Source organism: Tricharina praecox (genome assembly GCF_024521635.1).
Source record: "Tricharina praecox strain CBS 144465 chromosome Unknown BZA05scaffold_2, whole genome shotgun sequence".
Classification (NCBI taxonomy): domain Eukaryota; kingdom Fungi; phylum Ascomycota; class Pezizomycetes; order Pezizales; family Pyronemataceae; genus Tricharina; species Tricharina praecox.
The window spans coordinates 1,590,081-1,603,370 of NW_026250404.1; the positions used below are offsets into that span (position 1 = coordinate 1,590,081).

Here is a 13,290-nt window from a genome sequence, read left to right on the forward strand (position 1 = left end):
TTTGCTAATAGAAAAGAGATGTTAAGAGAGAAAAGGCCCGAAGTGACTATACTTAAGCAGAAACAAAGTTCTTGACGTTTTCAAGCCAGCTCAGGTACTCTTTCTGCTCCTTGTAGTCAATGTAGTCAGGGATGAAGAGCGCCAGAGAGGTGTTGATGCCTCGCTCATCCAGGTAGCGCTCGAGAAGAACCTGAAGGTCCTCGTCAAGGTTACCAAACGGAGGGCCGGCGTAAACGCCCCTCCTCTCCCAATCGGCATCCGCGGTCTGAGCGGTTGCCAGGGTGGCGTTCTTGTGGTAGAATACATTCTCGATGACCATCATGCCGTCTTGTGCGATGGCCTCGACCTGGAGAGCACCCTGGTTGGGCTACATGGTTGCCGTCAGCACTGCCTTCCTTCCGAGTTCATAGATTTTCCTGGGTAAACGAACCTTCTCAATGGTGACATTGACACGAGCGGGGAAAGAAGGCTCCTCGTCTTCGTCGCCAAACTCATCCTCATCCTCATTGGCGTCGTCGGCGACGGCGATGTTACCATTATCCTTTCCGGCGGCCGACTGAGCACCTCCAGACTGCATGGAGTTGCGAGGCATCGAAGGCTCCTCCTCGTCGAAAAGAGCGTCCTCGTTCAGACCATCCTCGGAAAGAGCGTTCAGGTCGGAAATCGAGAAGACAACACGGATGGTCTCATCCCCGAACTTGCGGATGAGCTCGACCTCTTCCTGGCCGGGCTTGTCGTTGATCTGAAGTCGCGAATTATCCGTTAGTATGGCTTCAATTACAGCAGCGCAAACAAAACGAACCTTGAAGGAGCTGTTCTGGATGAAGTCGGCCACGATCTGAGGGATCTCATCGTTCTCGGACACCTCTTTCTCAAGGTTAAGCTCCGACTCGAGCTTCAGCGCAAGTTCCTCGTCCACTATTTGTCAACGAGCATTACGTTAGCTAGGCAAATCGTAGTAACTTTGCAAGTTGGTGATTGCTTACCGACACCCTGCTTCTCGAAAGCACGGAAGGTGGTTGAGAAAGGCGCGATCAGGCGGGGCTGTCGGATAAGAGCGGAGCTCTTCCATGTTGATGCCAGGACCGATTTCTGGGGTACAGTCGAGATTGTTCGGGACACGGACCGGGAGACGGGTGCACGGAGGGCACGGATTACTGTTCTGGCTGAAAACATTGTAAGATTTGGGGGTGGCGAGGATGAGTACTGAGTGGAGGGGCGAAATGGATGGAGTTGAAGGTTTGGTGGGATGGTTGGCGGGGAGTTCCAGATTAACATCAGAAAGAAAAATTAGAGTCGCTAAGACGAGAACTATTAGATGGCTTGGCAGCATGCTCTCAATGCGCTAACATGTGTGCTCATATTCTTGGGTTTGATATTGGAATTTGACGAAGAATTCAAGTAAGTCTCAGTCGATATAGATTTCAATTGCCCGACTTTTAAACGCCAAACTCCAACTAAATCTCCCCTCCCGGGAATCATTGCCCTCTCGGCATAATCTAGGTCTCCATTTTATCCTCCACCACTGGAGGGTCCTCTTTGGACACTCTTGTGAACTTGACCTGAGCCAAAGACCCAGTAGTTCCATCCCACCGCTGCAGATTCACGATATTGACCATATCCTGCAGGTCAGGCATTAGGTACCCTGTCCGAAATTCTTCACGCTCTCTCTCCACCTTGTTCTTGAGCTCTAAGTACTTTGGAAGTGGAGGACGGCCCGCTCGTCGCTCGAGCTCGTAACGCTCGAGTTCGGTTTCCTCGCGGCTTACCCATCTGCAGTAACCATTTATTAGCGGTCGTGTCCCTGGTAGTATGGATGGTGTACGAACTGTGCGATCAGGTCTCGGGTCTTCTCAATGCTGAGTGGTTCAGTGACACCCTTCGTTACGACCTTGAAGTAACCGATGCGCAGCACTGGAGAAGTATAGTATTAGCCATCACCATATCTGAACGGTCAACTGAAAGAATCCTCATACTCTCGTGCTCCTTCTGTATGTTGCGAACCTTCGCCGCATGCTTAAGCTTCTGGTCCCGCAACGAGGCACGGTTCATTCGCGCGGCATTGCGGTCTCCGAGGCCATCAAGCGCACCCTTCTTCTTGCGGATCTTTTTGGAAACTTTCTCGAGGGCGATCTTGGGCATTCTGGCGGTGGTGGTTGTGGTGGGATGGATGTGTAGGGGAGCAGTGGTGGTGCTGCGAGCATGCAAGCCTTTTTTGCATGCGCTCCAGGCTTAGCTAGCGCGATAGTATAATTCATCTGGCGTCACTCGGAAAACCTCCGGATTTCACTACAAGCTCCACTCGGCTGATGAATCAGGATCCTGTCATCCCTCTCGCCTGCAAGAAATGATGATGCTCGCCACTTTATCTGTTGCCGTTCTTCAATCCAGATTCGCGAGTGATTTGAAACGGCTGCGCGATCGAGGTTAAAAATCAAAATGGATCAAGCTAGTGGGAAAAGCAGTGCTCTCATGTGCCATATTCTACTTACCAACCTAGTCGCGTGCGACGGATCATGGAACACGGGTTTCGCTTTGATGCGGACGCGCCTGGGTGTTGAAGTACTTTAGCGGCCCGCAACCCTTCTGTCAGGGCCTCCACCTCTGAAAGATATCTCCACCCCGTTTTCTGCTAGAAAATGGGTATCACAGGTCGGTTTTCGAGCTTGCCCTTTCTGCTGACATTCGATTTGACTGACCTGTGTCCTAGGTCTTCTTCCTCTTCTCAAGTCCATCCAAAGACCGGGCCACATTAGGGATTGGGCTGGGAAGACGGTTGGTGTCGACGCGTATGGATGGCTACACAAGGGCACGATATCATGTGCGGTTGATTTAGCATTGGGGAAACCCACTGTCAAGTACTTCACCCTTTTTCCATTCGCTGCCGAGTGAAAGCGACTGACGGACTGGATAGATATGTCGACTACGTTATGCACCGAGTCAGGATGCTACGGCATTTTGGCGTCACGCCGTATCTAGTATTCGATGGAGACTACCTTCCGAGCAAGTCCGGAACCGAAGTTGAACGCGAGAAGTAAGTGCGCTGATATGTCCAACACATCACACAAGTTCTAATTGTAATATAGAAAACGTGCACAGAGCAAAGCCACCGGACTGGAACTCCTCAAGCTCGGCCGCAGCTCGCAAGCGTACCTCGAGCTTCAAAAATCGATCGACGTGACCCCGATGATGGCCCGCCACATCATCGACGCGTGTGCCTCCCTCGGCGTGAAATGTCTCGTCGCCCCCTACGAAGCCGACTCGCAGCTCTACTACCTCGAGAAAATGGGAATCATCGACGCCGTTATCTCAGAAGACTCGGACCTGCTGGTGTTCGGCGTCAAGACTCTTCTCACGAAGCTGGACCAGTTCGGGGAATTTGTGGAGGTCAACCGTGAGCACTTCACCGCTTGCAAGGAAATCAGTCTGGCCGGGTGGACACAGACCGAATTCAGGCATATGTGTATTCTGAGTGGCTGCGACTATTTGGAGAACATTCCGACGATGGGTCTCAAGACTGCGTATAGCTACATGAGACGCTACAGAGATGTGGAAAAGCTGCTCCGAGCCGTCCAACTGGAGGGGAAGAAGAAGGTTCCTTCGGGGTACCTGGAGGCGTTCAAGCGTGCGGATATGACATTTCTACATCAGCGCGTTTTCTGCCCAATACAGGAGCAGATAGTGATGGCCAATGATCCGAGTCCGCAGGTGACCATCGACGACGAGATACTTTGTTACATTGGCCCGGAAATCGAAGCGGATATCGCACGTCTTGTTGCTTGCGGGCAACTCGACCCGATGACGAAGGAGCCCATCCAGATTGTTCCACTGCCCCCGGGGCCGAGCAATTCGGCGAAGCCATGGCCCCCGCCAAACCAGAAAGTACAAATGACGACGACGCCAAAGAATAAATCCATCACATCCTTCTTCAAGCCAAAATCAGAAGCACGCGCCATTGTTGCTACTCCGGTGCTGCAACCGAAGAATACGAATAGGATTGTTTCTCAGTCCGCGCCAGCAAAGACGACATCGGCATCAACCCCCATGAAACGCCCGTTTGATGCGACCACCACCTCTGCGAGCAAGAAACTCAAGACCACCGCCACAACACCCACCCCAGCAGCGGTGGAACGGAGCCCATTCTTCGCCACTCAGAGCCGGCGACCCATCAACAGTACACCGACACCGAAGCCGCGACCGAAGAAGAACATCACACCCGCGCTCACTCCGACCACACTCGCACTGCAGCAGAAGAAGAACGTGCCTCCCATACCCACCCAGACCGAGGAGTCGTCACCCAGTCCCAGTCTATGTCTACCACCCTCACCAGCCGCGATCGAATCTGCCAAGAAGGTCGCGCAAGGCTGGAAAGAAGCATTCGCATTCCCGAAGCAGGGAGGCGTAAAGGATCTCGCCGCTGTGATCGAGAAGCCACGGGTGCAGAGCACTGCGGTCCTTGCAATGACATCGCTACAGCACTTGGGTGCGAGGGCTCTCAACCAAAATCCTAGAACAATTCCCCCATCCAGGTCGGCGACTATGCCATTATCAATACCCATACTTGCAAAATCGGAGTCGGCGGATAGCAATGAGAGTGAGGAGTTCCTGTCTGGTTTTGATAGGTATGTCACGAGCGCAGATAATAGTCAGGACGTCGATGGGGTGTTCGGGAAGGGGATGTTTGATAGGTTTGCATACAGTAGGTGAGCGTGGCAGTGTGTAGTATAGCATCTGTATATGGCGTTTCTTGTGTTGGTTTGGGCCGGTTATACCTTCTCGTCTCTTGTTTTTTTTATCCAACTGTTCTTTATATTTGTTATTAGCATTAGGTGAAGTGGCGATTTATATATATGCACTGGATTATGAGATGGGATGAAATACCAAGTTCACGATGGCACTTTGGTGGGGACCTTCATTATCTCCATTGACACGCGATATCATCTCTTTGCTCCGGGGTAGTTACACAGTTGCAGCGCAACATCTGCGACCGTTCTCACCCCAGGCTATCGACGCCTAATAAATCATAACAGAGTCAATATTTGTCGCACTCTCTTGATATGATGAGGCGTACTAGTAGTTACCAGTACAGACTCGTCGGTTGGGTTGCTATGGTGATTGGGGTGTTTACATCCGCTTCCCCACACCGCGCCTGTCTGTTGTATGTGTGTCCAGCACACACCCGCAGGAGAATGCCCCCTCCCCAAATTAGGCCCAGCCAGCCCAGCCCACCAGCCCACCAGCATCAGCCGCCTGCCAGCCTCTCTACTTTCAACTTTACTTTTTGGTGCGGTGCCTGGCTGGATTCCACTTGACTCGATTGCGCGTCAGATCATAGCGTATCAATCAATCACATATTCATCACGACACGAACACGAACGAACGATTGCAACGAACGTGCTTGCTTGCCTGCTGCTGTTGCATCTTCCTCTCGTCCCGACAAGAAGAAGTCCGCGTCAACAGAACCCGCCACCATCAACATCAACAACACCAACTACCGCTGCCACTACTCCCTCCGCTCTACATCCTCCTCCTGCACATCATCACAACATTTAGCCCGCCGCTCCTGCATCCGCTTTGCATCCATCCTAAACACCCGTCACGAAACAATTTGTTTACACGTCGCCGCCGTCTCGAAATCCACTCCCGCTTCTCCTTCCCCTCCGACAACGGCGCAGCACCCACGAGTGCAGACCACTTCAACTCACCCGTCAATCGTCGTCTTGTCTGGTTAAGAGTGATCAGTAAGGCCGGGAATCTTCGCTACAGCATAAAATGGTTGAGCGAAAGATCAAGTTCGTGTTCGGCTTCCAACGTTGGTTCTCCCTCTTCGACGTCCTCGACCTCCGGAAGGGCATCGCGACAATAATAATCAAAGCTGACAATTGAACAGGGCTGGTGCCGTTCCTCGGGTACCACCATGTGTTAATGGTACTGATTCTCGTTGCTATAATCTTACTCTGTTCGTCGCAACTTTCTCCGGTGATCGCGGAGCTCTGTAGCTAATGCATTTACCTTACAGCACTGTTACTAGCAGGATGCTCGTCAAGTTCCGTGTTGATACCGTCGATATTCCTCATTAATCTCTGGTACGACCGCACGTCCCCCGTTTTCGACCCCGCGCAAGTCGACCCGGGCTTGTCGCGCGCGATCGGCAACATCGTGGGTGATGCTCAGCTGGAGGCCCGTGTCGGTTTCTTCGGAATCTGTGTCAACCCTGACGGCGGTTCGTGGCTGTGCTCCGCGAATGCTTCCTCTCTGGCCGCGCAGATCCCTTCGGACCAGGACCCCCTCAACCTTGTGTGGGTCGCGCAGACGTTCAAGGACAGCATCGTGTTTCCCTACCTCATCATCATCGCTATCATTCTCGCTACCGTTGTTTTACTACTACTCGCTACGTTCCCTGGCTACGAGGAGGAGTACCCGGGTGGTCCCAATGTTGGCCGGTTACCGTCTAGGGCTGTCAGCCAGATTGCTCTGGCGGTGATCTTCGTGGCTGCTATCTTCGTGCTCGTTTCCGTGCTTTGGCAGCATACGGCGTCCGTTGCAGCAGCGACTATAGCGGAAAACATGGGGAATGGAAGTGTCCAAACGGGAGTGGGTGTTACCGCGATGATATTAGGCTGGTTCGGATTTGCACTGTTAATCATCGTTACCATCGGTCTCCTTGTCATGTATGCCCCCCGCATTCTTTCCTCACTGTGATGCACTTTGCTAACGCTTGAAACAGGATTCTGTCCATGCACCTGGTTGAGAAGTTGACCAACGAGGAAGAGATCTAAATCTACACCCATCCGACACACGACGAACCTAATGAGGGCTATGCCAATTGTATTACAAAAAGAAGATAAGTACGGGTCAGGGGGTTTGGGGCTTGGTTGGTTGGGCAGGGTGTCATGAGTACGATGAGTGTCTCTTTTCATTTTCGGCGGTGGCGATTTCCTTGATGCATTTCCTTTGGGTTTTCTTTTCTTTTTCTTTCCTTGTCTTTCCTGGGCGGGATGGGGGCGATTCGGGCTTTGCAGTTATAACGAACGACTACGATGATGTGTTGGTGCGATGGGAGAATTTTGGGATGAGGATTTTTGTTTTGTTTTACGATACCATTTCCTATATCCACACACGATGGTTGCACGGGCTGGGCATGTACATGTAATTATGATAAGACTGCTTTTGAATGGTGCAAAGCAGCAGTAAGATGATGAACAAAGCTTGCACAAGCAAGCGACGCTTGAATTCCAAAATGTTGTCCGACGAATAAAGATGCCAGTGAATGCCCTACGAAATGTCCTCTTCCTGCTCCTCCGCTTTCCCAAAGGCGTCCTCGCCCTTCTTTCTCAACACATCCACTCCTGCCGTACCCTCCCATTTGTCACACAATTCCCTCAACCGCGCCAGCACCTTCTTCGCCTCATCCCCCCTTCCCTCCTCCACCAAGCCCCGAATCCTCTCCGGTGCCGCAAGCGCCCACTTCGCCGTTTCCACCCCCTTCATTTTCCCCCTTGCCGTCGATGGCCTCGGACTAGCCGCCCTCATCCCCTCCACTAACCCGCGACTCACACCCTCGATATGGCTCACCGCCGGCTCCAGCGTACTCGTCGTGGGAGTCAACGGCTCCATACTAGCCCTCATCCTCCTGATCGTATCGGTCGCGGCGATCAGTTTCGAGTAGTTATCATACACGAGCGCCTTGCGCTCGCCATCCAGCCCGCGGATGTCATTGATCAGCGTGTTCTCGAGGGTCAGCAGGTCACGCAGCGATTTCTCTGACAGGATATTGGTGATGTAGCTATCCGCTGAGAAGTCGTCGCGGTCGAGCGATGGCAGTGGCTCCCCGGTCGTCGCCGAGAGGTTGTAGAACTGCCGGAGTGCGTGCCGTGTCCGCTTCGGCGCGCTGCTGTTGCGCGGGATGTCGAGACTGTGTTGTGGGCTCGAGGATGAGGAGATGGGCGTGCTGGGATTGGGGAAGGGGAACGGTGGGTATGATGTTATTGGCGTGGTAATGGAGATTGAGGGTGCACGTGAGGAGGAGGGCGAGGAGGATTGCATTTTTGGTGTTCGTGGTGGTGAGGTCTGAGTGAGCTACCGTAGGTATTTTTGAGCTGAGGTGGATTTAAGGTTGCGTCTGGACCAGTCTTATCGAGTCTCCTGCATTGTTGGTCCCCACCACCAACCACGCAACCATGCTCGTTCCAACACCTTCCCAGCCCCCCCCTTCAATCGACGTGCTCCTCGAAATCCTCTCCACCCAACACCACCTTCACGCACGTCTATCGGTCCTGCGCACGCTCCTGACCGCTCTACAATCCTCGGCACACCCTCCCACGGGGAAGGCCCTAGTGCAATCCCTCAAATTCCGCCTGTTAGCATCCGACATCACGCTGTCCCTCCAGCCCTACGCGAACCTATGTCTCCCACCGACGCTTCCCGCAAAAGCGCCCGTATCCAGCACCCTCCCTAATGACGGCATCATCGTCCAGATGCTGGACATCCACGACATCAGCTCCTCCCGTAGCGATGCTCTGGACCGCCTGGAGATGGCGGAGCGCGGCGAGGTAATGCGCGGGCGCGAGGTCATCCGTGTCGTCCCCGGGGAAGATAATACCGCCAACGATACTGGCTCGGGTGAGGCACGCGCGGGAACGAGGAGTATGCACAAACTACTGCTGGAAGACGCGGCAGGCAGGAGGGTGTGGGGATTTGAGCTGGAGCCTGTGGTCGGTGTGAAAGTGGGGATGAATATTGGTGCGAAGATGCTGCTGAGGGGGTGTACGGTTGCGAGGGGCGTCGTGCTGTTGACCGCAGCTACGGCAACGGTGCTGGGGGGAAAAGTGGAGGCCATGCAGGCTGCTTGGATGGAGGGCAGGAAGAGGGCTCTAAGGGAGGCGGTAGAGGGACCGACGAAGACGTAGCTGCGGAGGGAGGTGATTGGGACCAGTGCGTAGATCTGGTACAACCCTGAGGTACGCGATGGGAACTCATCTGATACAGCTTGGGGCAGTGTACTCGATGAACGAAGTGGCTACATCATTACATGTGCTTCGTTTTGTGCATTCATTAGAGGAAGGAGCGAGCTCTGTGAGCTTCAAGGTGCACTGGTACTACTCCAGTGTGTATTGCCGCGCTCGCGATGTGTACAATACTGAAAGGCGGCAGTGGCCACTTGCACTTCACATTCAACCACATCCCATCACCATTCATCACTCGCTAGTAGCACAAATTATCACCCATAAAACATCGTATTTCATAATTTTCGAAAGCCGAGCACTTGACCCGGCTCAAGCACTCAATTGAGAGCAACCTCTAACTGTTGAGCATGATAAAGCCAGAATATGCGCGTGCCGGCAGGCTCTTCGCGCTAATTGGCGTGCTGCAGAATCAGTCACGTGCCATAAAGACCCGATGCTCACTCTACCTGTAGATAGCGCTTTTAATACCCATCCCAGAACCCTCGCATTTTATACCTTGGTCTCGCCATCATATCTTTTCAACTTTTTGGCTGGCTCAAGAGTCTTCTTCCCTTTGCTCCACCGGCGCCTAATCCACACTGACCACATCCCACCAAACTTTCACCACCGACCCTCCCCCCATCGCCGCCGCAATAATGTTCGCGCAGGCGGCACCGTCATCGGCCCGCGAGTACACGCCCGAGCATATGCAGCAGTGGAGCTCTCTTCCGGCGGACCCACCACTGCCGGAGCGCGAAGCAGTGCGCGCGATCCACGTGTACGATTTCGACAATACGCTCTTCTGCAGTCCGCTACCCAACTACAAGATCTGGCACTCGCCGACGCTCAACAACCTGCAATCGCCGACCTGGCTCGCTAATGGTGGGTGGTGGCATGATCCGCGGATTTTAGCGGCTACGGGCGACGGGCTGGAGGCAGAGGAGATGCGCGCGTGGCGCGGATGGTGGAATGAGAATATTGTACAGCTGGTCGAGCTTAGTATGCGCCAGAAGGATGCGTTGACTGTGCTCCTGACTGGCAGGAGCGATACGGGCTTCGCCGAGTTGGTGCAGAGGATTGTCAAGAGTCGCGGATTGGTGTTCGATATGGTCGTCCTGAAGCCGAAGGTCATGCCCACTGGACAGCAGAGTCAGAATACTCTCGCTTTCAAGACGGTGTTTTTGGCCGAGCTGTTGAATACCTACTCGGAGGCGCAAGAGCTACGGTTAGTCATACCCCGCGCCGAGTGGAAACCGGATGACTGACGTTAAAACAGAATCTACGAAGACCGAGTAAAGCACGTGCGCACCTTCGAGGACTTTTGCAAAAACTACGTCCAGACGACCTACAACCGACGAGCGCACCTCAAGACGGATGTCATCCAAGTGGCCGAGACCGCGCGATCTCTCGATCCGACCATTGAGCTCAAGCAAATCCAGACGATGGTCGATGAGCATAACGAGGTGCAGCGGTCGTTCGGTATGCGTGGGTTCCAGCCGTTAAGGATCAAGAAGACGGTTTTCTACACCGGGTATCTACTCAGTACCGCTACTAGTACGGCGCTGCTGAACGACCTGGACATTCCAACCATGTTGGCGAAGGAGAATGATGTCAAACTGATGGCGAATAACGTTCTCATCACTCCGAGACCGGCGTCGAAATCCGTGTTGGCAAAGACCGGCGATTTCGGGAGTAAGGTCGAGTTCGAAGTCGTCGGTGTGGCTCACTGGGAACATAAAGTTTGGGCGGCGCTGGTGAAGCCGGTGGATGAGAGTATTCGGGTCTATACGGGTACCAAAAGGTTCACACCATCTCTTCGTTGAAATGCTGACAGAAAATAGATAATCCGGAGCCGATAGTAGTGCTCGCTGTCCGACGGGGATCGAAACCCATCGATGCCGGCCGTATCGACAAAAATCACTGGAAGAAGCCGGCGCAGACGGTCCGCTTCAACACGGTTGTCGGCGAGAGACTTCTGCTGCGTATCGAGGAAGATAACAATGAAGGCGAGTGGGAGAGTCTCTTTCCTAGGCGCAAATCCTCAGGGAACATGGGGGCCAACCCCTCTGCACACCACAACAACACCTCCAGCGTTACTGATACGCTCCCCGGATCTGCTGGCGCACCATCGATGATGGCGATTCCCAGTTGGGGGTCGAGCGGGAGGTGGTGATTGGTGTTTTTGTTTATCATTTTTTGTCTATTCCCTTTTGGACACCCCCCATGTTCCTTCTCTATACTTGCCCTTTTTTTTCTTTTTTCTTTTTCCTGTTTTGGTTTCTTACTTTCTTTGTTTCATTTATAAAGGTCACCACCACCGACGAAATGATTACCGGGGATCTTGGGAAGGGCACCGAGGAGGCGGCGGCCGACGTGGCCGAACAGGCTTTGGAGGGCGAGGACGAGGAGGAGGCCGTGGTGGATATAACGGAGACGTGAGACATGTCGCGGACCATGGACCGATCGGTGCCGTGGAATCTATGGGCTGGCTTAACGACGTTTGCTGAGCGAGCGATATATGATTCATACATGATGTGTATGAGTTTGGGTTTTGGCGTACAAGGCTGAATGAATTTTTGCTCTGGGCTGGTAGGCTGTGTTTTCTACAATGTGTACTTCCCAGCACTAAGCTTACGGCCGTGGGATACTTCCTCGAATGTAAAAGTTGAGGACTTGAAACGTGGCATATAGCATCTGAGTGACAAACTGTGATGTTTGCGGCAAGTTCCGCTTAGAGTTTCGCGCTTTCAGGTGACTTTCTTTAAACAAATCAAAGGCTGGGCACACTTAGAACCGCGTCCTTCCAACTTGTCGACCATATCACCACACATCAACATCAACTTCGATCACCCGCAAACGACACACTCCACTACCGCTGCCGCCGCCACCTCGCACGATGGTGCAGTCCATATCGCGCTCGCTGCCAACTCCGGCAGCGAGACCGCCGCCCCCTCATTACCAGACGATACTTACACCTCTGCTACATCGGAGGTTTGCACACGCCTGCTTGATTTCACTCGGCTTTTGCTACCTGGAAGCAATCATCATAAGCGATAAATCGAACTGTGAGCCTCCTGCTCTCCCAAAGACGACAGTCGAATTTGTACTGACGACAGGTGTTGGCAGTTTTTTGGGTGCTGTTCCCGATAAGCATGACCGGGCTGAAATGCTTTGTGCTGTTTTTCCTGTCGGCTATGCCACTCTTGATCTTGAGGATCGCGCAGCTACACGGTTGGTTTTACTTGCGGGGGGAATTTTGGAGGACGGAGAGACGAGAGCTCTGCTAATACAGCTTCTGCCAGTTGTCAAAAGAGCGCACTCATCCCCGTTTCATGCCTTCCAGAGAGCGATCGGATCTTTTGCGACTTACTCGGCAATCTTTACCTACGTGTTGTCTTCGGTGGTATTCATGACGCTGTACTTGTTGTCTTGCGGCCCCGAAGACCAGCTCGGTGTTGTGGTTGAGGGAAGGTGCGTACACATTGGTCAGATGGTGGTGAAGGAGCTGTGCTGACTGAGGATTGTAGGAGCTACGAACGGCCAAGGCTGAATGAGAGGTTCCTTTATCTGGTGTTCTTCTCCGTTTTCATCGGTGTCTTCCGCGGTTGCGCACATGTCTACTACGACAGGGCGAGATTGGTATTCCCCGAGGTTCCGTATGCCTCCTACAAGGACGCCGGTGCGGCTCAGATCCCTACTGTGGCGTGGAATGTGGGATACTATGTGTCTTTCTTTTCTATCTTCGGTCCTCTCGTGTACTTTCCGTTCCGATATATCCTTTGGTCCCACACATTGGCGTTTGCGAGACACTTTTACTGGTATGCTTGGTTGCGCTTCCCGGGTCATTGAGGGTATTGACTGTATGCCAGGTTGAACCGCTCGGCTGCGCTCCCCTCGTTTCCGGTTGGACCTACGCTCTTCATTCGGTCTTGTTTCCTCGCGCTCATGATCGTTTTATCGTCTGAAGTCTCCCATGCTGCTTTTAACGCCTTCTTTACCGAGGATCCGTTCCAGGGCGGCAAGACGATCACCGACAAATCGAGCGATCCTAATGGAACTCTCATTACTGGGCTCCGTACTGCCAAGGCCCCATTGACACAGGTGCGTATCTATTCTCGCTTCCGAAGGAACTGCGAATGGCTAACCGTGAGCACAGCCGATGGCCTTCGCGGAATTGAACCACATTGCCCACAACCGTCCCGACCGCCGACGCGCCATCTTCGCCGATGTCGACCGCAAGCCATCATCATGGGAACACATCCTTAATGAGTGCCTGCGAGCTGTCAACGACGTCGAGATCAAGCTGACCGAGCTCAAATCCCCGCACACCCCAGCTGCTGTCTCC

At 53.3% G+C, this 13,290-nt stretch overlaps 8 protein-coding genes across 8 annotated transcripts; 5 read left to right on the plus strand and 3 right to left on the minus strand.

Annotated features, from left to right (window-relative positions):
- Positions 1–52: 52 nt before the first annotated feature.
- On the minus strand, positions 53–1,176 carry BZA05DRAFT_415297 (mitochondrial glycoprotein; the record flags this gene model as incomplete). The annotated part of the gene is made up of 4 exons (XM_051485303.1): positions 53–367; positions 431–742; positions 803–918; positions 987–1,176. The coding sequence occupies 4 exons, from the start codon at positions 1,174–1,176 to the stop codon at positions 53–55; spliced, it is 933 nt and encodes a 310-aa protein (XP_051343658.1).
- Positions 1,177–1,410: 234 nt separating this feature from the next.
- Positions 1,411–2,233, minus strand: BZA05DRAFT_385259 (translation machinery-associated protein 16). The gene is made up of 3 exons (XM_051482392.1): positions 1,977–2,233; positions 1,830–1,914; positions 1,411–1,773 (listed from the first exon to the last, which is right to left on the minus strand). Exons 1-3 carry the CDS (start codon positions 2,140–2,142, stop codon positions 1,500–1,502), a joined length of 525 nt encoding a protein of 174 aa, XP_051343659.1. The 5' UTR covers positions 2,143–2,233; the 3' UTR covers positions 1,411–1,499.
- A 406-nt stretch (positions 2,234–2,639) lies between these two features.
- Positions 2,640–4,833, plus strand: BZA05DRAFT_415299 (PIN domain-like protein; the record flags this gene model as incomplete). Its single annotated transcript, XM_051485304.1, has 5 exons — positions 2,640–2,652; positions 2,711–2,789; positions 2,915–3,034; positions 3,087–4,622; positions 4,824–4,833. 5 exons carry the CDS (start codon positions 2,640–2,642, stop codon positions 4,831–4,833), a joined length of 1,758 nt encoding a protein of 585 aa, XP_051343660.1.
- Positions 4,834–5,772: 939 nt separating this feature from the next.
- BZA05DRAFT_456642 (Ca2+ regulator and membrane fusion protein Fig1-domain-containing protein) lies at positions 5,773–7,214 on the plus strand (the record flags this gene model as incomplete). The annotated part of the gene is made up of 3 exons (XM_051487562.1): positions 5,773–5,812; positions 6,020–6,671; positions 6,728–7,214. 3 exons carry the CDS (start codon positions 5,773–5,775, stop codon positions 6,777–6,779), a joined length of 744 nt encoding a protein of 247 aa, XP_051343661.1. The 3' UTR covers positions 6,780–7,214.
- BZA05DRAFT_109880 (Vps51/Vps67-domain-containing protein) lies at positions 7,098–8,246 on the minus strand. Its single transcript, XM_051478563.1, has 2 exons — positions 8,227–8,246; positions 7,098–8,172 (listed from the first exon to the last, which is right to left on the minus strand). Exon 2 carries the CDS (start codon positions 8,044–8,046, stop codon positions 7,276–7,278), a length of 771 nt encoding a protein of 256 aa, XP_051343662.1. The 5' UTR covers positions 8,047–8,172; positions 8,227–8,246; the 3' UTR covers positions 7,098–7,275.
- On the plus strand, positions 7,952–8,942 carry BZA05DRAFT_109891 (uncharacterized protein). Its single transcript, XM_051478564.1, has one exon. It carries the CDS (start codon positions 8,181–8,183, stop codon positions 8,907–8,909), a length of 729 nt encoding a protein of 242 aa, XP_051343663.1. The 5' UTR covers positions 7,952–8,180; the 3' UTR covers positions 8,910–8,942.
- A 507-nt stretch (positions 8,943–9,449) lies between these two features.
- On the plus strand, positions 9,450–11,629 carry BZA05DRAFT_385265 (uncharacterized protein). Its single transcript, XM_051482393.1, has 4 exons — positions 9,450–10,170; positions 10,222–10,736; positions 10,787–10,951; positions 11,253–11,629. The coding sequence occupies exons 1-4, from the start codon at positions 9,602–9,604 to the stop codon at positions 11,450–11,452; spliced, it is 1,449 nt and encodes a 482-aa protein (XP_051343664.1). The 5' UTR covers positions 9,450–9,601; the 3' UTR covers positions 11,453–11,629.
- A 212-nt stretch (positions 11,630–11,841) lies between these two features.
- BZA05DRAFT_330780 (nucleoporin protein Ndc1-Nup-domain-containing protein) lies at positions 11,842–13,211 on the plus strand (the record flags this gene model as incomplete). The annotated part of the gene is made up of 5 exons (XM_051480553.1): positions 11,842–12,010; positions 12,072–12,176; positions 12,248–12,416; positions 12,473–12,763; positions 12,815–13,211. 5 exons carry the CDS (start codon positions 11,842–11,844, stop codon positions 13,209–13,211), a joined length of 1,131 nt encoding a protein of 376 aa, XP_051343665.1.
- Between the last annotated feature and the right edge of the window lie 79 nt (positions 13,212–13,290).